Here is a 20,717-nt window from a genome sequence, read left to right as displayed (position 1 = left end):
TTAATCCATCCATTAATTGTTTGAGAGAAGGCATCAGCATCCATGCTCTGAGTCCCTTTTACGCTGCAGGTTCCGTGTCCATCTTGCAAGCTTACTGTTAGTGGATTTTATAGTTTGTAGCCACACCAGAGGGAAAGGGTTGGTGCAAAGGATGAATTTTATTCCCCAAGTGTAGGGCTTCAGTCTTTGAAGCATCCAAACAATAGGTAGGCACGCCCTCTTGATTGCAGACAAATGTCTCTCACCAGATTGGAGTTTCTTGCTGATTAAAGTCACTGGGTGTAGATTCCCACTATCATCCGCTTGGCGCAGCATGGCTCTCAGTCCTACGTTTGACACATCTGTACAGAGGATGAACTTCTGGTTGAAGTCCGGTGCAACAAGGACAGGCCTTGAAGTCCAATACCATTATATATATAGGAAGATAGGATGTTCGCTACAATCACCAAGGGAAATCTTGTCTGAAGAGAAGGGTCTTTGCCTGCTTGTGCAAGGACAGCAAAGATCGGGCCAGTCTGGGTTTCCATGGGGGGGAGTTCCAAAGTTGTGGTACACCAACAGGGAAGACCCTCCCCTATATCCCCATTGCAATAGCACCACTATAATCTGTGTTTTTCAGCTTCCGTGGGCTGAGGGCTTGGAACTGTATTTCTGTGGATACGGAGGTCCTACTGTATTGGCAAATGTTGACAAACCTCAGAGGACCGCCTTCAATGCTAACTGGCATCACTAGTCTTGCTGTCTGAACTCAAGTGGCTGGCAACTGCAAAATTGGTGTTTTCTTGTAGCAAGCTGCCTGAGGAATGCTTTCCCCAACAATACTGTCTTGATATTCTTTGCACCTTTGTACTGTGTGTGTGATGATCGTTCCTTTCTCACAGGTGATCATTGTTACCTTCTCACAGGTTTTCATAGTGGATTTTTTTCTCATGCTGCATGCATAGCAGTTTTAATGTTTTAATATGTCTTTAATTTCTTTATGCTTGTACATGATACTGTAAGCCACTCTTCCAGCAAATCTACTAAATAGTAGCTTGCAAATTCTTAAAATATGGAATATACTGCAGATTTCCATATTGAAGACGAACAAGCTGGGGGTACATCCAGAGGGTGTAGGCATCCTTCAGTCTCAAGAGACTATGGCAATGTGCTCTGAATAGACGAAGCAGCATCTAGTGTGACTGAGAAAGCCAATTTGAGGGTGACAATCCCTTCCACACTGAAGACAAATACAATCTGTCCCCTGTCCCACTCCCTGACTTTGCTGGTTTGGGGACTGCCTCTTTGCCTTGGCCCACTGAACAAGTGTCTCTTCAAATTGGGAGAGGCCATGCTGTACTGCCTGATTCCAGGAGGAATACTCAGATGTCAAAGTCTCTCATTCAGTTGAGGTCCATTCCTAAGATCTTCAGATCCCACTTGCAGATGTCCTTCCATCGCAGTTGTGGTCTCCCTCTGGAGCACTTTCCCTGTACTAATTCTCCATTCAGGAGATCTTTTGGAATCTGACAGTCAGCCATTCTCACGACATGCCCCAGCCAACATAGACGTCACTGTTTCGGTATTGTATACATGCTAAAAATTCCAACTCATTCTTAGGACTACTCTATTTGGAAGTTTGCCCTGCCAGGTGATGCAAAGGTACATGAAATCAGGAACACCCTCCAATTCTTGTATGGAGATGGTAATAGAGGGAGGTGAGGCCACACCAGGTGATGCCAAAAATGCATCGGAGACAACATGTATGGAACGTGCTCAGCTTCCTCTCCTGCCCTGCACAAAGGGTCCAAGACTCGCTGCAATACAGGAGTGTACTCAGGACACAAGCTCTATAGACCTGGACCTTGGTATATGCTGTTCAGAGGGTAGAAGCACTGAAACAGTGACCAACCTCTTTGCTGTTTTCTGTTCTCAGGAGGGTCTTGTGGTCCTGCGCTAAGGCTAGAGTTTGCCGAACTCCTTGATGAATATAAGGGAAATAATTCTTTTCCTATTGGCTTGACTGTGAAATACGGCTGTCGCCCAGGATATTTCAAAGTTCCTGGATTGAAGTCTTCGCTAACATGCTTTAGAAATCAAGAGTGGTCCGAAGTTCAAGAATTCTGTAAACGTAAGTCTTTGATCATTGACAGGAGCAGAAGGGAGTAAGGGTAGGAAAAACAGGATAATTCTATGCAGGGCTTCTCATAAGACCCCCCCCCCCGGAGCTTTATGAAAGAGGGTAATAAGGCCACGCAGTTCCCCCCTGGTGCATTTCTTTTCTCTTACCTGAAATAGCACAAGAAGCCTCAATCAGTTTTGTGCTTCTGAGTGAATGATACATGTAAAATGAAATGGAGTAAAATAAGATTTCTATGGTTTCGTGTTAGGAAAATCATGTGGACATCCAGGAGATCCAGATAATGGCAGGCTGATTGTATCAGGGGATTTTCTCTTTGGTTCTACTATCAGTTACATCTGTGATGAAGGGTAAGCATTAGGGAACCAAGAAAAGGTTTCCTTTCTGTTTTTAAAAGGTGAGGAGAATACCTGAATGGGGAGCAGCCAAGAACTCCCACAGCTTTGCTGGGCTTCAGCTGACTGCCTGTTTTATTTCTTGGAAACTAATTCCTGCCCTGTGAAAGAGAAGGAATTATTTTAAAAGGCTCAGAATATTTCAGGAATATACCTTCTCCCCTTGAAGCTTTTCTGAAGTCCCCTTATTATTTTTTTAAAGTCATCTGGAGAGAGTGCTGAATAAAGGCTGAAAATCCTTTCTCTCTTTCTCTGGAGGCTGGAAGTACCTGAAGTTGGACTTGCCTCTCCCAGATCTGCTCTGAGGGGCTGTGTGTCCCTTCCTTCCCTACCATTTAACTTTGATAACAGGTGAAGTAAAAACAGGGTGGAAATGTGCCTAGTTTGAGAACCCCCTAATCACTGAACCTGGCAAGGCTTTCAATGTCTGCCTTCAGATCCCCTCTCACCATTGAGTGCAGTTACTCTGTGAGTCCTTCATGAAGCAGATTTTCATTAACAAGTGGTTACTTGACTGCATCTTTTATGGTCGAAGACTCTTGTTTAGAACACATGGTAGCAAGCTTAGGAACTACTTGTTTGGGTGTAGGAGGAAGTGACCTTTTATTTTCCACACCAGAATCACAATCTTCAGCCGAAATAATTCTTCAATATGCTAAGCAGGAGGCACCTGAATGTGAAAGAAACTAATACCTCAACATTGCTTGTTTTTTTGCAATATAGGCACAGGCTACTCGGTGGTTCTTCACGAAGGTGTGAGATATTGGGCAGAAGAGTGCAGTGGACTGGTGACGTTCCCTTTTGTCAGCGTACGTGGAACATGACTTGGCATCTCTGTATCTCTATTGTATTCCGGATGAGCTCCTTCACGATACAGTTTCACGGTTTCAGGGCCTCTCCAAAATATGTGTGGGGAAGAAGGGAAAAGCTGGTGTGAGCTCCACCACTGACTCCTAGAGTAGGGGCAGGGGGCGACCCGGCCTCATGTGGATAACCATGAGCTCCCAATCTGAGACAATCCTGGGTTTATTCTGAGGGAGGCAGGGATTGCAGACCTGGTTCTTCGACTGGCAACCCCTTTCCGCTCTGAGTCTCATGTTGTGGCAGAGAAGGTTGGAGAGTTTCCTGCACTGCCCCCGGGTCTCTTTGGTTGGTTAGAATGGTTGTTTCCTCCACTGGGGAGAGACAGAATAGAAACCACAGAGCTCCCAGGAAGTCTTGTGCAAATCTGGCCCCTTTCAGGGAGGATTTGCAACTCCCTTCGGAGCCCTCCCTAGGTTGTCGTCTGACCCTCTTGCAGACGCCTGAGGTTTCCTCCAGTTTCGCCAGGCTCCACCTCTCTTCTCCCTCTCCCACCTCTTCCTTCTCTAACTTTATGGCTCATTCAGCCCAGCCGTTTCTGCCTGTCCCATGTGCTGGCCTTTCTCCCTTGCAGCTGCCTCCTTTTCCTAGGCGGGCCATCCCATCCCAGCGACCCCCTGAGCTCTGATGGTTTCTGTGTCCAGCAAGCCTTCCTGGGGATGCAGACAAGATCAAACGGCCTACTTGGTGTGCTGCCCAACGCCATCTCCTCACAGACAGATTAGCATTGCTGCAGTTAATCAGCCTCACACTGGGTGATGAAACCTTTATATATGACTAGGGTGCAGCTTTATGACTATCACGATCAAACTAAATGAGATAGTCAGTTCAAATATACAAGTTAGTATTGGCTCATTATCCCTCCAGAAACAAGGATTCAGGAAAGGAGTTAACTCTCCTTCACTGGAGAATTACACAAATCTTGCCGTCAATCAAAGATATTCCGCATGCCACAGGATTGCTCACTTCAAATTAAAAGAAATAGCTCCCAGATAAGTCTGTAATATGTGCCTTCTGATGGTTCTCCCTTTAGGTATCCCATGTTTCCCACCGCCAGACATTCCTCATGGCACACACAGTGGCAGATACGAGGATGACTTCACTTATGGGACAGTCGTAACATATACCTGTGAAGACGGCTACCCGCTTCTCGGAGATGCCCACATTCACTGTACCTCTAAGGATGGGTTCCATGGAGAGTGGAGTGGCCGTGTATATTGTGGAGGTGAGCTTTTCAGTTCTCCTGTGCTTTGTGGAGAAAAGACGAAATCATGGGTATCTGGTAGTATGGTATTTTGGTAGTGAGCGCATATATATTTTCTTCCCCACCTCAAAATATATCGAGCGCTTCGTTTAATACGAATCCTCATAAATATGATTGCATTGCAATGTTTTAAATGGAAAAACATCGCTTTGCGATGATCGTTAAGCTGTTTCGCTTACCGATATTTGCATCGCAATGTTTTCCTAACAGCTGATCGGCGGTTCCAAAATGGCTACCGCATTAAAAAAAACGGCCTTCCGAGGTGTTTTCGCACCCATTCCTCGCTTACCGGGCAGCGAAAATGGTGGCCGTATGGAGGATTTTAGCATAACAGTGAGTTTTTTGCCCATAGGAATGTATTAAACGTGTTTTAATGCATTCCTATGGTCTCTTTTGTTCCGTATAGCGACGAATCCACATAGCGATGATTTTTCTGTAACGGATTATCATCGTTATGTGGGGCACCACTGTAATCCAGTCTCAATATTGCTCAGCAGCTAGTCAAAGCTAACATATCCATCCATGATATGGCATCCAAAAAGCTAAAGAGAGAGACATAGAAACAAACCTGCTCTTCTTCCCCTCTTCATTGTTCTAAAATGTCTCCTCTTTTCAGTGAGGGAGTGTCCACCGCCTCAGCTTGAGAATGGGAGGATTATTCGCGGGGTTTCTCAAAAGTACATACATAACCAAAGTGTCACGTTTGACTGCAACAAGGGCTACATGATGTCTGGCTCAAGAGAGATCCGTTGCCAGATGGACGGCATGTGGGAGCCACCTCTCCCTCACTGTGAACGGGGCAAGTATATGGAGGAAGCTCTCCCTTTGAAAGAGCATGATGTCGAACAAGGAGAGCCACTAGGTAGTAGGGATGTGCCAGGAAGGGATGCAATATCAGAAGAAAAAGCAGAGAAACGCCCTGCCCTCCCCCCTCCCCCTGCCATCTTGGATGGGTACAGGCAAGACACGCTTTGTCTTCTCTGGATTGGTCCACTTAAAGAAAAGAGCTGAAACCATCACTGATTAGGTGATGGCCGGGCATATACCTAAATCCACTTTTTCCATCCAAACGTTCTCTTTCCTCCTTGCAGCTGTGCACTGCCAGCCCCCACCAGATGTGCCAAATGGGAGTTACAGCAACCGGGAAGCCACAGCATTTACCCCTGAAATGTTTGTGGATTACACCTGTGATCTGGGCTATGCTCTTATTGGAGAGGCCACTATTTTTTGTACATCATCAGGGACATGGTCTTCCCCTGCCCCTCGTTGCAAAGGTAAATGTTTCCACTGTATGGCAGTCCATTTTGGGAAACCACAGCACTGAGAATCTGGATTCACACTCCAAACAAAGTGTGCTGCTTCTATACCATTCCTTACTGCATGAAGCAGTCTCTGGGCAGTGCACAATTGAATTCTGCAGAATACTTATCGGCTCTGCCCATAGCAAGATTGGTACCCAATTAACTAACCTTGGAAGGATGAAGGGCTGAGTCCATCTTGAGCTGACTTCCTTGAATCCATTTTTATCAAGCTCAGGTGGTGGGCAAAGTCTTGGCTGAAGTTCTACATTTTGAACACTGTGCCTCCTGGCCCCTACAACCATTTATGCATTGAAAAGTATGCTTCCTGACCAATCTGAGAATGAAGATGCTTCAGTTATTCCTGTTTTCTCAGATGGGTCTTTTGGAGTGTCAGAATTCACTTCTGTATGGCAGTGGTATCACTTGCTAGTAGGTGTACATCTCTAATATGTTTATCATTGAGCAGCTGGTATGGTTGATCACTAGAATCATCAGACTAGTCTTCATTTATATTTATTTATTTATTTATTTGATTTATACCCTACCTATCTGGCCCGCCGGGCCACTCTAGGTCCGTGCTCGGGCCTAGACCCTCTTGTAAATATATGGCGGTTAGACATAAACGGTTGTGATATGATTCGGGCAGCTTCTTTCCTGGGCCAGGAGAATTCCATTGCAAGAAAAAACTGACTTCCATTAAACCCTAAGCCTGGTAATTTCATTGCAGTGTGTTTTGGTACGGCAAGTATTTTCATATTCTCCCTATCCCAAAATAATGATAATCTGTTACACATATTGCTAAGCAGCCCATCAAAAGTAATCCATTTGTCCATGATATGGTGTCCAAGGAACTCAAGAAATAGACACAGAAATAACCTTGTCTTCTTATTTTTCTCTCTCTCTCCCTTCATTGTTCTAAAACACCTTCTCTTTTCAGTGAGGGAGTGCCCACCGCCTCAGCTTGAGAACGGAAGGATTGTGGGTGGTCTTTCTGACACCTACAGACATAACCAAAGTGTTACCTTGGACTGCCACAATGGCCACACGATATCTGGCTCAAGAGAGATCCATTGCCAGATGGATGGCACGTGGGAGCCTCCTCTCCCTCTCTGTGAACAGGGTGAGGATCCGGACAAAGCTCTCCCTTTCTCAGAGCAGTATCTATCACCATAGCTGGGATGTGCCATCTATCTATATGTGTTTTGATGTTTCTTTCGTGCATGAAAGGGAAAGCCGGGTTATTGATTCATATGCCCTAGAAGTAGCCCAAATTAAGCCCCAGAGAAGCTCTAAAAACCATTCCAGAAAAGCAGAGAGCAGATAAACAATCTACTCCAAAAAGCCCATGCAAACTGTATTTTACTCATTCTCCCTGCAGGAAAATGCCTAAGCTTTAGAAAAGAGAAACCAACCATGTGATTTCAGTGCCTCTGATTCACCACACTAAGAGATCTTGTGGGCCTTTGCAGCAGAATGGTGAAAATGAATAAGCCACTGCTGAGCCGGGGCTTTGGCAACGTGGCTTACCTTTGCCTTCTTCCATGGAGGATGCAAGATCTCTTTTAAGTCTCGCATGTTAGGCTATTTAAAGTATGTTTCCCCCTCTTCGCTTCCTATTTCTGGCTGACATTGCTGACAGAAGGAGTCTCGCTGTCTGGATCATTTCCAGCCACGTGGTGGCAGAAAGGTCCTCACAGTTCTTTGTGGATCGGGCGGTTGCATCTGCTTCTCCCCTCGGTTTGACTGGCGATTGAAAATCCTGTTTCAAACACCTTGTTTTTCTTACCCTCATGCTTCTGTTTAATTTATATTTAATTAAATTAATAATTAATTGCTTGTATATTTTCCTGAAGGGGGGGTTTGACGGCAGCGCTCACGTGTATCGCACAACAATGTTAACCCTCCTTTGGGGTTATAAATACTGGGATGGAAGTTGTTGATTATTGCAAAGTGGGGATCAGGATGATTCATCGGTATAGTTAGTTTATCTTATATTCCTTGTTATTTAGTTCCCAAATAGGAGTTGGCTTGGTTTGGCCGTTAAGTTCGACAACAAGTCGCATGCCTCCCCCCTTCCACTGTTTCAAATTGCATGGCACCCGCCTTTAATTTTGAATTGGAATCCGTTGGCCGCTTGACCATAGCTGATGTGAAGGGAAGAGTTGCCCAGTAATTTAGTGGTTTAATTCCCCCCCCCAATTTTTTTGGCTTGGATAGTGTCCTCCTCCCTTGACTCCACCTTCCTTCCACTCATAGGCTCCTTCTTCACTGTTCTGCTGTGACGGATAGGTGAGGGCTGTTCGCTACAGATAGTTTATCAGAGGCAATCTAGGACTCGTTATAATTTGATATTTTGAATTAATTAGATCCGGATAGGTATATATTTTAAAAAGGAAAGTTAATTTGGTTGATTAATCTATCAGATTGCTGGGGGTTTATAGACAGTAAGTAAATAAATTGCTGGTGCATTAATAATATTTAGTATCTCAATTGAATTGATTACCGGTAATTGATTGTGCATCTCGGTGGCAAGATAATTAATTAATTGGATTTAATTTAAAAGTGGGGATTAATGGGGGACAATCAAATAGTGGATAATTAATTAATTATAATTTAGTTTAAAAATTAACTTGAAAATAAATTAATAAATACTAATAATATTCACATATCTATAAAGTGAAGTATAATAAGGATTTTTATCCAACACTTACATGTTTGACAGTGTGCCTGGGCAAGCTGGGTATTGCTTCACGTACTGGAGGCCAGGTTCCTGAAATCTAGTTTATTGGTCAGTAGTAAAATTAGAACACAAAATGGCATCGAAGAAAGGCCAGGGGAATAAGAAAGGAAAACAGCTGATGAAAAAACAACCAGTACCTCAGATTTCACCACCACAGTCTTCATCTGATGAGGGCTCATGGCTCATAAGGCAGCAACCCCAAGACAGGATTTCTGCCCTTGAAGCTGCTAAGTCGGCTAGGGGCAACCCCTTAATCTAGTGAGGCACAGCCATGCCAGTCGGCAAGAGAATCCAAAGATCACACTAGAGCTAAGCTTAGGGCTTTCACAAACAACTTAATGACAAGGTTTACCATTTTAAAAGCTGAACAGCACAACGAAGGAACGTTGGGATGGGAAGTCAAAGGGATGATGGCCCAGGCATCACATTGGGACAGGGACAAAGAGAGTTCCACTCCAATTACGGTACTGTTCAGCACGCCGGCCTTGAGTGGACTGGAGACAACTGGTGATGCTGGTCAGGACGGCTCAGGGAGCAGGGACGAGCCAGTTACAACGCTTTTATCAGGTGAGTCCACTAGCACACACGATACCTCACCGCAATTCCTGGCATGGCCTGGGTGGGGCACGGGGCAAACACTTGCACTTGACACATCCATATCATTTCTAGCTTGGCCTTGGCCGGGCAGCAGTTTAAACGCTGTGCATGGCTCATGAGCTAATTGTTGTTTAGTCATTAAGTCGTGTCTAACTCTTTGTGACCCCATGGACCAGAGCACCCCAGGCCCTCCTGTCTTCCAATGCCTCCCAGAGTTCGGTCAAAATCATGGTCGTTGCTTCGGTGACACTATCCAACCATCTCATCCTCTGTCATCCCCTTCTCCTCTTGCCTTCACAATTTCCCAACATCAGGGTCTTTTCCAGGGATTCTTCTCTACTCATGAGATGGCCAAAGTATTGGCGCCTCAGCTTCAGCATCTGTCCTTCAAGTGAGCACTCAGGGTTGATATCCTTCTTGAGCTAATTAGGTCCACTTAAAGAAAGGAAACAAAAACAACATTGATTAGGTGATGGTCAGGCACCTTCCTAAATACACTTTTTCCATCCTTACATTCTCTTTCCTCCTTCCAGCTGTGCAGTGCCACCCCCCACCAGATGTGCCAAACGGGAGTTACAGCAACCAGAAAGACACAGCATATACCCCTGAAATGTTTGTGAATTACACCTGTGATCCTGGCTATGCTCTTATTGGAGAGGCCACTATTTATTGCACATCATCAGGGACATGGTCTTCCTCTGCCCCTTTCTGTGAAGGTAAACTTTGTCACGACAAGATGGTCCATCTTGACAAACCACAGCACTGAGAGTCAGTATTCACACTCAAGGCAATGCAAACGTGAAGTGTCCTGCTTGTGTATAACCCCATCACACTTAAAGCATTCTCGGTGTGGTGTACAATTTAATAATGGATGCTACATACTGCTCCCCCCCCCTGCCCCCCCCAGCGAGCTGTGTACTCAATTTACAGAACTCACAAATTTGAAATGCAGGGTCAGACTTCAGCTGGCTCCCCGAATCTGTCCGGATCGAACGCAGGTCGTGAGCAGAGCCTTGGCTGGAGTTCTTTAGTTTAAACAATGTGGCATAAGACTCCCAAAACAATTTATGCATTTAAAACTATGGTTTTGGAATAATCCTTAAGTTGAAGCTGCTTCGGTTATTACTGTTTTCCCAAACTGGAGAATCAAATTTCCCAGAACGCTCAGGTGCTCTCATCTCCACATGTGGGACCACATGTTGACAATATGGAGGTGTGCACCATGGGCATTTTCTTGTAGCAAGCTGCCTGAGGAACGCTCTCCCCAACAGTACTGTCTTGATACTCTTTGCAGCTTTGTATTGTGTGTGGTGATTGTTCCCTTCTCACGGGCTTTCATAGTGGATTTTGTCTCATGCTGCATGCATAGCAGCTTTAGTCTTCTGTAGTTTTATTCACAGTTTTCATCTTTCTTTCATTTCTTTATGCTTGTACATCATACTTTCAGCCACTCGTCCAGCAAATCCGCTAAATGGTAGCTTGCAAGTTCACAAACCATGGAATAGAATGCACGTGAGAGATGGCTTGCGCCATTTCCATATTGAGGACGAACGAGCTGGGGTGAGTCTGGAGGGTAGAAGCACAGAAACAGTGACCAACCTCTTTGCTGTTTTCTGTTCTCAGGAGGGTCTTGTGGTCCTGCGCTAAGGCTAGAGTTTGCTGAACTCCTTGATGAATATAAGGGAAATAATTCTTTTCCTATTGGCTCGACTGTGAAATACGGTTGCCGCCCAGGCTATTTCAAAGTTCCTGGATTGAAGTCTTCAATAACATGCTTTACAAATCAAGAGTGGTCAGAAGTTCAGGAATTCTGTAAACGTAAGTCTTTGATCACTGACAGGAGAAGAAGGGAGAAAGGGGAGGAAAAACAGGATAATTCTATGCAGGGCTTCTCATAAGGTACCCACTATTTCAGGGGTTTATATGAAAGAGAGTAATAAGGCCATGCAGTTCCCCCCTGGTGCATTTCTTTTCTTTTACCTGAAATAACACAAGAAGCCTCAATCAGTTTTGTGCTCTTGAGTGAATGATAAATGTAAAAGTAAATGGAGTAAAATAGGATTTCTCTGGTTTCGTGTTAGGAAAATCATGTGGACATCCAGGAGATCCAGATAACGGCAGGCTGATTGTATCAGGGGATTTTCTCTTTGGCTCTACCATCAGTTACATCTGTGACGAAGGGTAAGCAGTAGGGAACCAAGAAAAGGTTTCCTTTCTGTTTTTAAAAGGTGAGGAGAATACCTGAATGGGGAGCAGCCAACAACTCCCACAGCTTTACTGGGCTTCAGCTGACTGCCTGTTTTATTTCTTGGAAACTAATTCCTGCCCTGTGAAAGAGAAGGAATTATTTTAAAAGGCCCAGAGTATTTCAGGAATACACCTTCTGCCCTTGAAGCGTTTCAGAAGTGCCCTTATTTTATCCTGAGAGGGTGCTGAATAAAGGCTGAAAACCCTTTCTCCCTTCCTCTGGAGGCTGGGAGTACCTGAAGTTGGTCTTGCCTCTCCCAGATATGCTCTGAGGGCTTGTGCAGCCCTTCCTTCCCTACCATTTAACTTTGACATCAAGTGAAGTAAAAACAGGGTGGAAATGTGCCTAATATGAGAACCCCCTAATCACTGTACCTGGCAAGGCTTTGAATATCTGCCTTCAGATCCGCTTTCGCCATTGAGTGCAGTTACTCTGTGAGTCCTTCATGAAGCAGGATGTTCATTAACAAATGGTTACTTGACTGCATCTTTTATGGTCGAAGACTCTTGTTTAGAACACATGGTAGCAAACTTAGGAACTACTTGTTTGGGTGTAGGAGGAAGTGAGCTTTTATTTTCCACACCAGAATCACAATCATCAGCAGAAATAATTCTTTAATATGCTAAGCAGGAGGCACCTGAATGTGAAAGAAACTAATACCTCAACAATGCTTGGGTTTTTTTTAATATAGGCACAGGCTACTCGGTGCTTCTTCACGAAGGTGTGAGATATTGGGCAGAAGAGTGCAGTGGACTGGTGACGTTCCCTTTTGTCAGCGTACGTGGAACATGCCTTGGCATCTCTGTATCTCTATTGTATTCCGGATGAGCTCCTTCACGATACAGTTTCACGGTTTCAGGGCCTCTCCAAAATATGTGTGGGGAAGAAGGGAAAAGCTGGTGTGAGCTCCACCACTGACTCCTAGAGTAGGGGCAGGGGGCGACCCGGCCTCATGTGGATAACCATGAGCTCCCAATCTGAGACAATCCTGGGTTTATTCTGAGGGAGGCAGGGATTGCAGACCTGGTTCTTCGACTGGCAACCCCTTTCCGCTCTGAGTCTCGTGTTGTGGCAGAGAAGGTTGGAGAGTTTCCTGCACTGCCCCCGGGTCTCTTTGGTTGGTTAGAATGGTCGTTTCCTCCACTGGGGAGAGACAGAATAGAAACCACAGAGCTCCCAGGAAGTCTTGTGCAAATCTGGCCCCTTTCAGGGAGGATTTGCAACTCCCTTCGGAGCCCTCCCTAGGTTGTCGTCTGACCCTCTTGCAGACTCCTCAGGTTTCCTCCAGTTTCCCAGGCTCCACCTCTCTTCTCCCTCTCCCACCTCTTCCTTCTCTATGGCTCATTCAGCCCAGCCGTTTCTGCCTGTCCCATGTGCTGGCCTTTCTCCCTTGCAGCTGCCTCCTTTTCCTAGGCGGGCCATCCCATTCCAGCGTCCCCCTGAGCTCTGATGGTTTCTGTGTCCAGCAAGCCTTCCCGGGGGTGCAGACATGATCAAAGGGCCTACTTGGTGTGCTGCCCAAAGCCATCTCCTCACAGACAGATTTGCATTGCTGCACTTAATCAGCCTCACACTGGGTGATGAATCCTTTATATATAACTAAGGTGCAGCTTAATGAATATCACGATCAAACTAAATGAGATAGTCAGTTCAAATTTAAAAGTTAGTATTTGCTCATTTTCCCTCCAGAAACAAGGATTCAGGAAAGGAGTTAACTCTCCTTCACTGGAGAATTACACAAATCTTGCCGTCAATCAAAGATATTCCGCATGCCACAGGATTGCTCACTTCAAATTAAAAGAAATAGCTCCCAGTTAAGTCTGTAATATGTGCCTTCTGATGGTTCTCCCTTTAGGTATCCCATGTTTCCCACCGCCAGACATTCCTCATGGCACACACAGTGGCAGATACGAGGATGACTTCACTTATGGGACAGTCGTAACATATACCTGTGAAGACGGCTACCCGCTTCTCGGAGATGCCCACATTCACTGTACCTCTAAGGATGGGTTCCATGGAGAGTGGAGTGGCCGTGTATATTGTGGAGGTGAGCTTTTCAGTTCTCCTGTGCTTTGTGGAGAAAAGACGGAAGCATGGGTATTTGGTAGTATGGTATTTTGTTAGTGAACGCATATATATATTTTCTTCCCCACCTCAAAATAATAATACAGTGGTGTCCCACATAACGAGCCCTTCATATAATGACGAATCCTCATAGCGATCGAGTTTTTGCGATCGCAAAAGCGATTGCATTGCGATGTTTTAAATGGAAAAACATCGCTTTGCGATGATCGCTAAGCTGTTTCGCTTACCGATTTTTGCATCGCGATGTTTTCCTAACAGCTGATCGGTGGTTCCAAAATGGTCACCGGGTTTAAAAAATGGCCGCCTGTGGTGTTTTCGCGCCCATTCCTCGCTTACTGGGCAGCGAATATGGTGGCCGTATGGAGGATTTCAGCATAACAGTGAGTTTTTTGTTCATAGGAACGTATTAAACGTGTTTTAATGCATTCCTATGGGCTTTTTTCCCCATATAGCGACAAATCCACATAGCGATGATTTTTCTGGAACGGATTATCGTCGCTATGTGGGCACCGCTGTAATCCAGTCTCTATATTGCTCAGCAGCTAGTCAAAGCTAACCTATCCATCCATGATATGGCATCCAAAGAGCTAAAGAGAGAGACATAGAAACAAACCTGCTCTTCTTCCCCTCTTCATTGTTCTAAAATGTCTCCTCTTTTCAGTGAGGGAGTGTCCACCGCCTCAGCTTGAGAATGGAAGGATTATTCGCGGGGTTTCTCAAAAGTACATACATAACCAAAGTGTCACGTTTGACTGCAACAAGGGCTACATGATGTCTGGCTCAAGAGAGATCCGTTGCCAGATGGACGGCATGTGGGAGCCACCTCTCCCTCTCTGTGAACGGGGCAAGTATATGGAGGAAGCTCTCCCTTTGAAAGAGCATGATGTCGAACAAGGAGAGCCACTAGCTAGTAGGGATGTGCCAGGAAGGGATGCAATATCACAAGAAAAAGCAGATAAACACCCTGCCCTCCCCCCTCCCCCTGCCATCTTGGATGGGTACAGGCAAGACACGCTTTGTCTTCTCTGGATTGGTCCACTTAAAGAAAAGAGCTGAAACCATCACTGATTAGGTGATGGCCGGGCATATACCTAAATCCGCTTTTTCCATCCAAACGTTCTCTTTCCTCCTTGCAGCTGTGCACTGCCAGCCCCCACCAGATGTGCCAAATGGGAGTTACAGCAACCGGCAAGCCACAGCATTTACCCCTGAAATGTTCGTGGATTACACCTGTGATCTGGGCTATGCTCTTATTGGAGAGGCCACTATTTTTTGTACATCATCAGGGACATGGTCTTCCCCTGCCCCTCGTTGCAAAGGTAAATGTTTCCACTATAAGGCGGTCCATTTTGGGAAACCACAGCACTGAGAATCTGGATTCACACTCCAAACAAAGTGTGCTGCTTCTATACCATTCCTTACTGCATGAAGCAGTCTCTGGGCAGTGCACAATTGAATTCTGCAGGATACTTATCGGCTCTGCCCATAGCAAGCTTGGTACCCAATTAACCAACCTTGGAAGGATGAAGGGCTGAGTCCATCTTGAGCTGACTTCCTTGAATCCATTTTGATCAAGCTCAGGTGGTGGGCAAAGTCTTGGCTGAAGTTCTACATTTTGAACACTGTGCCTCCAGGCCCCTACAACCATTTATGCATTGAAAAGTATGCTTCCTGACCAATCTGAGAATGAAGATGCTTCAGTTATTCCTGTTTTCTCAGATGGGTCTTTTGGAGTGTCAGAATTCACTTCTGCATGGGAGTGATATCACTTGCTAGTAGGTGTACATCTCTAATATGTTTATCATTGAGCAGCTGGTATGGTTGATCACTAGAATCATCAGACTAGTCTTCATGATCCCTCTTGTAAATATATGGCGGTTAGACATAAATGTTGTGATATGATTTGGGCAGCTTCTTTCCTGGGCCAGACGAGTCCTGCTGCCACAATGGCCACAGGATATCTGGCTCAAGAGAGATCCATTGCCAGATGGACGTCATGTGGGAGCCTCCTCTCCCTCTCTGTAAACGGGGTAAGGATCCAGACGAAGCTCTCCCTTTCCCAGAGCAGTGTCTATCACCATAGCTGGGATGTGCTGAGCCGCATCTATTTATATGTATTTTCATGTTTCTTGTGTGCATGAAAGGGAAAGCCTCTTTCGGGTTATTGATCCACGTGTCTGGAAGTAGCCCAAATGCAGCCCCAGAGAAGCCCAAAAAACCATTCCAGAAAAGCAGAGAGCAGATAATCAATCTACTCCAAAAAGCAGGGAACGGGATATGACAAATGGAAATCATCATCGGGCCCATGCAAACTATATTTTGCTCAGCCTCCCTCCAAGGCAAGCATTCAAGATTTAGAAAAGAGAAACCAACCATGTGAATTCAATGCCCCTGACCCACCACACTAGGAAACCTGTGGGCCTTTGCAGCAGAATGGTGAAAAGGGCAAGGAAGCAGCCAGCCAGCCATTCAACAAAGGACTCAAGAAGAAAAGAGGATATTCCCTTCTATTTCGCATGAAGTCCATTTGTGATTTTGTCTTCTCTTTGGCAGTCGCTGGCTGTGTAATTCCAGAAATTCAGAATGGAAGAATAACAAGCGCTCAAGTGGTGCATCAACCCATGGAGGCAATTGCTTTTGAATGTGACCCTGGCTATGTTCTGAAAGGCAACAGTGTGACTCAGTGCCAACATGACAACACATGGGACCCTCCGGTGCCTGTCTGTGTGAGCGGTAGGTTCTGAGGCTGGATGTCATTTTCCGGACCTAAGCGAAAACGGTGGTTCTGTTTCCAAGGGGTCTTTTTTGACGGTTTTGAATAGGAACTGAGAACCTCGAAAGGAATATTTCTGATAAAAACTACTTCCCGTTTGTTCTTTGGAAGAAGGGATGCAGTATAACAGTAGAAACCATAGCATTTCCCTGCCCATCAACCATCAATCTTGAATACATTTAGGGAGCCTTTGTCTTGAGCTAATTAAATAAAGGAAACGAAAAAAACCTTGATTAGGTGATGATCAGGCACCTTCCTAAATGCACTTTTCCCATCCTTACATTTTCTTTTCTCCTTCCAGCTGTGCAGTGCCAGCCCCCACCAGATGTGCCAAATGGGAGTTACAGCAACCAGGAAGACACAGCATTTACCCCTGAAATGTTTGTGAATTACACCTGTGATCCTGGCTATGCTCTTATTGGAGAGGCCACTATTTATTGCACATCATCAGGGACATGGTCTTCCTCTGCCCCTTTTTGTGAAGGTAAACTTTGTCACAACAAGGTGGTCCATCTTGACAAACCACAACACTGAGAGTCTGTATTCACACACAAGGCAATGCAATCGGGAAGCATCCTGCTCGTGTATAACCCCATCGCACTTAAAGCACTCTCGGTGTGGTGTACAATTTAATAATGGAGGCTACATACTGCTCTCCCCACCCCTACACACCAGCGAGCTGGGTATTCAATTTACATAACTCACAAAGTTGGAATGCTGGGTCAGCCTTGAGCTGGCTCCCCGAATCTGTCCGGATCGAACGCAGGTCGTGAGCAGAGCCTTGGCTGGAGTTCTTTAGTTTAAACAATGTGGCATAAGACTCCCAAAACAATTTATGCATTTAAAACTATGGTTTTGGAATAATCCTTAAGTTGAAGCTGCTTCGGTTATTACTGATTTCCCAAACTGGAGAATCAAATTTCCCAGAACGCTCAGGTGATCTCATCTCCATATGTGGGACCACATGTTGACAACATGGAGGCGTGCACCATGGGCATTTTCTTGTAGCAAGCTGCCTGAGGAACGCTCTCCCCAACAGTACTCTCTTGATACTCTTTGCAGCTTTGTATTCTGTGTGGTGATTGTTCCCTTCTCACAGGTGTTCATAGTGGATTTTTCTCATGCTGCATGCATAGCAGCTTTAGTCGTCTGTTGTTTTATGCACAGTTTTCATCTTTCTCTCATTTCTTATTCTTGTAAATCATACTGTAAGCCACTCGTCCAGCAAATCCGCTAAATGGTAGCTTGCAAGTTCACAAACCATGGAATAGAATGCATGTGAGAGACGGCTTGCGCCATTTCAATATTGAAGATGAATGACGAGCTGGGGTGAGTCTGGAGGGTAGAAGCACAGAAACAGTAACCAACCTCTTTGCTGTTTTCTGTTCTCAGGAGGGTCTTGTGGTCCTGCGCTTAGGCTAGAGTTTGCCGAACTCCTTGATGAATATAAGGGAAATAATTCTTTTCCTATTGGCTCGACTGTGAAATACGACTGTCGCCCAGGCTATTTCAAAGTTCCTGGATTGAAGTCTTCGCTAACATGCTTTCGAAATCAAGAGTGGTCCGAAGTTCAAGAATTCTGTAAACGTAAGTCTTTGATCATTGACAGGAGCAGAAGGGAGTAAGGGTAGGAAAAACAGGATAATTCTATGCAGGGCTTCTCATAAGACCCCCCCCCCCCGGAGCTTTATGAAAGAGGGTAATAAGGCCACGCAGTTCCCCCCTGGTGCATTTCTTTTCTTTTACCTGAAATAGCACAAGAAGCCTCAATCAGTTTTGTGCTTCTGAGTGAATGATACATGTAAAATGAAATGGAGTAAAGTAAGATTTCTCTGGTTTCGTGTTAGGAAAATCATGTGGACATCCAGGAGATCCAGATAATGGCAGGCTGATTGTATCAGGGGATTTTCTCTTTGGTTCTACCATCAGTTACATCTGTGACGAAGGGTAAGCATTAGGGAACCAAGAAAAGGTTTCCTTTCTGTTTTTAAAAGGTGAGGAGAATACCTGAGTGGGGAGCAGCCAAGAACTCCCACAGCTTTGCTGGGCTTCAGCTGACTGCCTCTTTTATTTCTTGGAAACTAATTCCTGCCCTGTGAAAGAGAAGGAATTATTTTAAATGGCCCAGAATATTTCAGGAATATACCTTCTCCCCTTGAAGCATTTCTGAAGTGCCCTTAATTTTTTATTTTTTTTTTATTTTTTTAAAAAAACTCATCCTGAGAGAGTGCTGAATAAAGGCTGAAAATCCTATCTCTCTTTCTCTGGAGGCTGGAAGTACCTGAAGTTGGACTTGCCTCTCCCAGATCTGCTCTGAGGGGCTGTGTGACCCTTCCTTCCCTACCATTTAACTTTGATAACAGGTGAAGTAAAAACAGGATGGAAAGGTGCCTAGTTTGAGACCCCCCTAATCACTGAACCTGGCAAGGCTTGCAATGTCTGCCTTCAGATCCCCTCTCACCATTGAGTGCAGTTACTCTGTGAGTCCTTCATGAAACAGATTTTCATTAACAAGTGGTTACTTGACTGCATCTTTTATGGTCGAAGACTCTTGTTTAGAACACATGGTAGCAAACTTAGGAACTACTGTACTTGTTTGGGTGTAGGAGGAAGCGAGCTCTCATTTTCCACACCAGAATCACAATCATCAGCGGAAATAATTCTTTAATATGCTAAGCAGGAGGCACCTGAATGTGAAAGAAACTAATACCTCAACAATGCTTGTTTTTTTTAACATAGGCACAGGCTACTCGGTGTTTCTTCACGAAGGTGTGAGATATTGGGCAGAAGAGTGCAGTGGACTGGTGACGTTCCCTTTTGTCAGCGTACGTGGAACATGACTTGGCATCTCTGTATCTCTATTGTATTCCAGATGAGCTCCTTCACGATACAGTTTCACAGTTTCAGGGCCTCTCCAAAATATGTGTGGGGAAGAAGGGAAAAGCTGGTGTGAGCTCCACCACTGACTCCTAGAGTAGGGGCAGGGGGCGACCCGGCCTCATGTGGATAACCATGAGCTCCCAATCTGAGACAACCCTGGGTTTATTCTGAGGGAGGCAGGGATTGCAGACCTGGTTCTTCGACTGGCAACCCCTTTCCGCTCTGAGTCTCGTGTTGTGGCAGAGAAGGTTGGAGAGTTTCCTGCACTGCCCCCGGGTCTCTTTGGTTGGTTAGAATGGTTGTTTCCTCCACTGGGGAGAGACAGAATAGAAACCACAGAGCTCCCAGGAAGTCTTGTGCAAATCTGGCCCCTTTCAGGGAGGATTTGCAACTCCCTTCGGAGCCCTCCCTAGGTTGTCGTCTGACCCTCTTGCGGACGCCTGAGGTTTCCTCCAGTTTCGCCAGGCTCCACCTCTCTTCTCCCTCTCCCACCTCTTCCTTCTCTAACTTTATGGCTCATTCAGCCCAGCCGTCTATGCCTGTCCCATGTGCTGGCCTTTCTCCCTTGCAGCTGCCTCCTTTTCCTAGGCGGGCCATCCCATCCCAGCGACCCCCTGAGCTCTGATGGTTTCTGTGTCCAGCAAGCCTTCCTGGGGATGCAGACAAGATCAAACGGCCTACTTGGTGTGCTGCCCAACGCCATCTCCTCACAGACAGATTAGCATTGCTGCAGTTAATCAGCCTCACACTGGGTGATGAAACCTTTATATATGACTAGGGTGCAGCTTTATGACTATCACGATCAAACTAAATGAGATAGTCAGTTCAAATATACAAGTTAGTATTGGCTCATTATCCCTCCAGAAACAAGGATTCAGGAAAGGAGTTAACTCTCCTTCACTGGAGAATTACACAAATCTTGCCGTCAATCAAAGATATTCCTCATGCCACAGGATTGCTCACTTCAAATTAAAAGAAATAGCTCCCAGTTAAGCCTGTAATATGTGCCTTCTGATGGTTCTCCCTTTAGGTATCCCATGTTTCCCACCACCAGACATTCCTCATGGCACACACAGTGGCAGATACGAGGATGACTTCACTTATGGGACAGTCGTAACATATACCTGTGAAGACGGCTACCCGCTTCTCGGAGATGCCCACATTCACTGTACCTCTAAGGATGGGTTCCATGGAGAGTGGAGTGGCCGTGTATATTGTGGAGGTGAGCTTTTCAGTTCTCCTGTGCTTTGTGGAGAAAAGACGGAAGCATGGGTATCTGGTAGTATGGTATTTTGGTAGTGAGCGCATATATATTTTCTTCCCCACCTCAAAGTATAACGAGCGCTTCATTTAATGACGAATCCTCATAGCGATTGAGTTTTTGCAATCGCAAAAGCAATTTCATTGCAATGTTTTAAATGGAAAAACATCGCTTTGCAATGATCGTGAAGCTG

General features: G+C 45.4%; 1 protein-coding gene across 11 annotated transcripts in view; it reads left to right on the top strand.

Annotated features, from left to right (window-relative positions):
• Positions 1-20,717, top strand: part of LOC110086565 (complement receptor type 1) — a 54,567-nt gene that overhangs the window by 14,324 nt on the left and 19,526 nt on the right. For 7 of the 11 annotated variants that reach the window (XM_078391834.1, XM_078391833.1, XM_078391839.1 and 4 more), the window contains 21 exons: positions 1,916-2,110; positions 2,370-2,469; positions 3,238-3,323; positions 4,409-4,600; positions 5,256-5,438; positions 5,731-5,913; positions 6,878-7,060; positions 9,044-9,247; positions 9,811-9,993; positions 10,901-11,095; positions 11,359-11,458; positions 12,217-12,302; positions 13,381-13,572; positions 14,272-14,454; positions 14,747-14,929; positions 16,164-16,343; positions 16,685-16,867; positions 17,776-17,970; positions 18,231-18,330; positions 19,123-19,208; positions 20,294-20,485. In XM_078391834.1, the coding sequence (XP_078247960.1) occupies positions 1,916-2,110; positions 2,370-2,469; positions 3,238-3,323; positions 4,409-4,600; positions 5,256-5,438; positions 5,731-5,913; positions 6,878-7,060; positions 9,044-9,247; positions 9,811-9,993; positions 10,901-11,095; positions 11,359-11,458; positions 12,217-12,302; positions 13,381-13,572; positions 14,272-14,454; positions 14,747-14,929; positions 16,164-16,343; positions 16,685-16,867; positions 17,776-17,970; positions 18,231-18,330; positions 19,123-19,208; positions 20,294-20,485 (3,384 nt within the window). The remainder of the gene's footprint in view (positions 1-1,915; positions 2,111-2,369; positions 2,470-3,237; positions 3,324-4,408; positions 4,601-5,255; positions 5,439-5,730; positions 5,914-6,877; positions 7,061-9,043; positions 9,248-9,810; positions 9,994-10,900; positions 11,096-11,358; positions 11,459-12,216; positions 12,303-13,380; positions 13,573-14,271; positions 14,455-14,746; positions 14,930-16,163; positions 16,344-16,684; positions 16,868-17,775; positions 17,971-18,230; positions 18,331-19,122; positions 19,209-20,293; positions 20,486-20,717) is intronic. The other 4 variants (XM_078391835.1, XM_078391838.1, XM_078391836.1 and 1 more) reach the window with 4 other exon arrangements.

Source organism: Pogona vitticeps, chromosome 4 (genome assembly GCF_051106095.1).
Source record: "Pogona vitticeps strain Pit_001003342236 chromosome 4, PviZW2.1, whole genome shotgun sequence".
Taxonomy (NCBI): Eukaryota; Metazoa; Chordata; class Lepidosauria; order Squamata; family Agamidae; genus Pogona; species Pogona vitticeps.
This window is presented reverse-complemented; position numbering and strand designations above follow the sequence as displayed.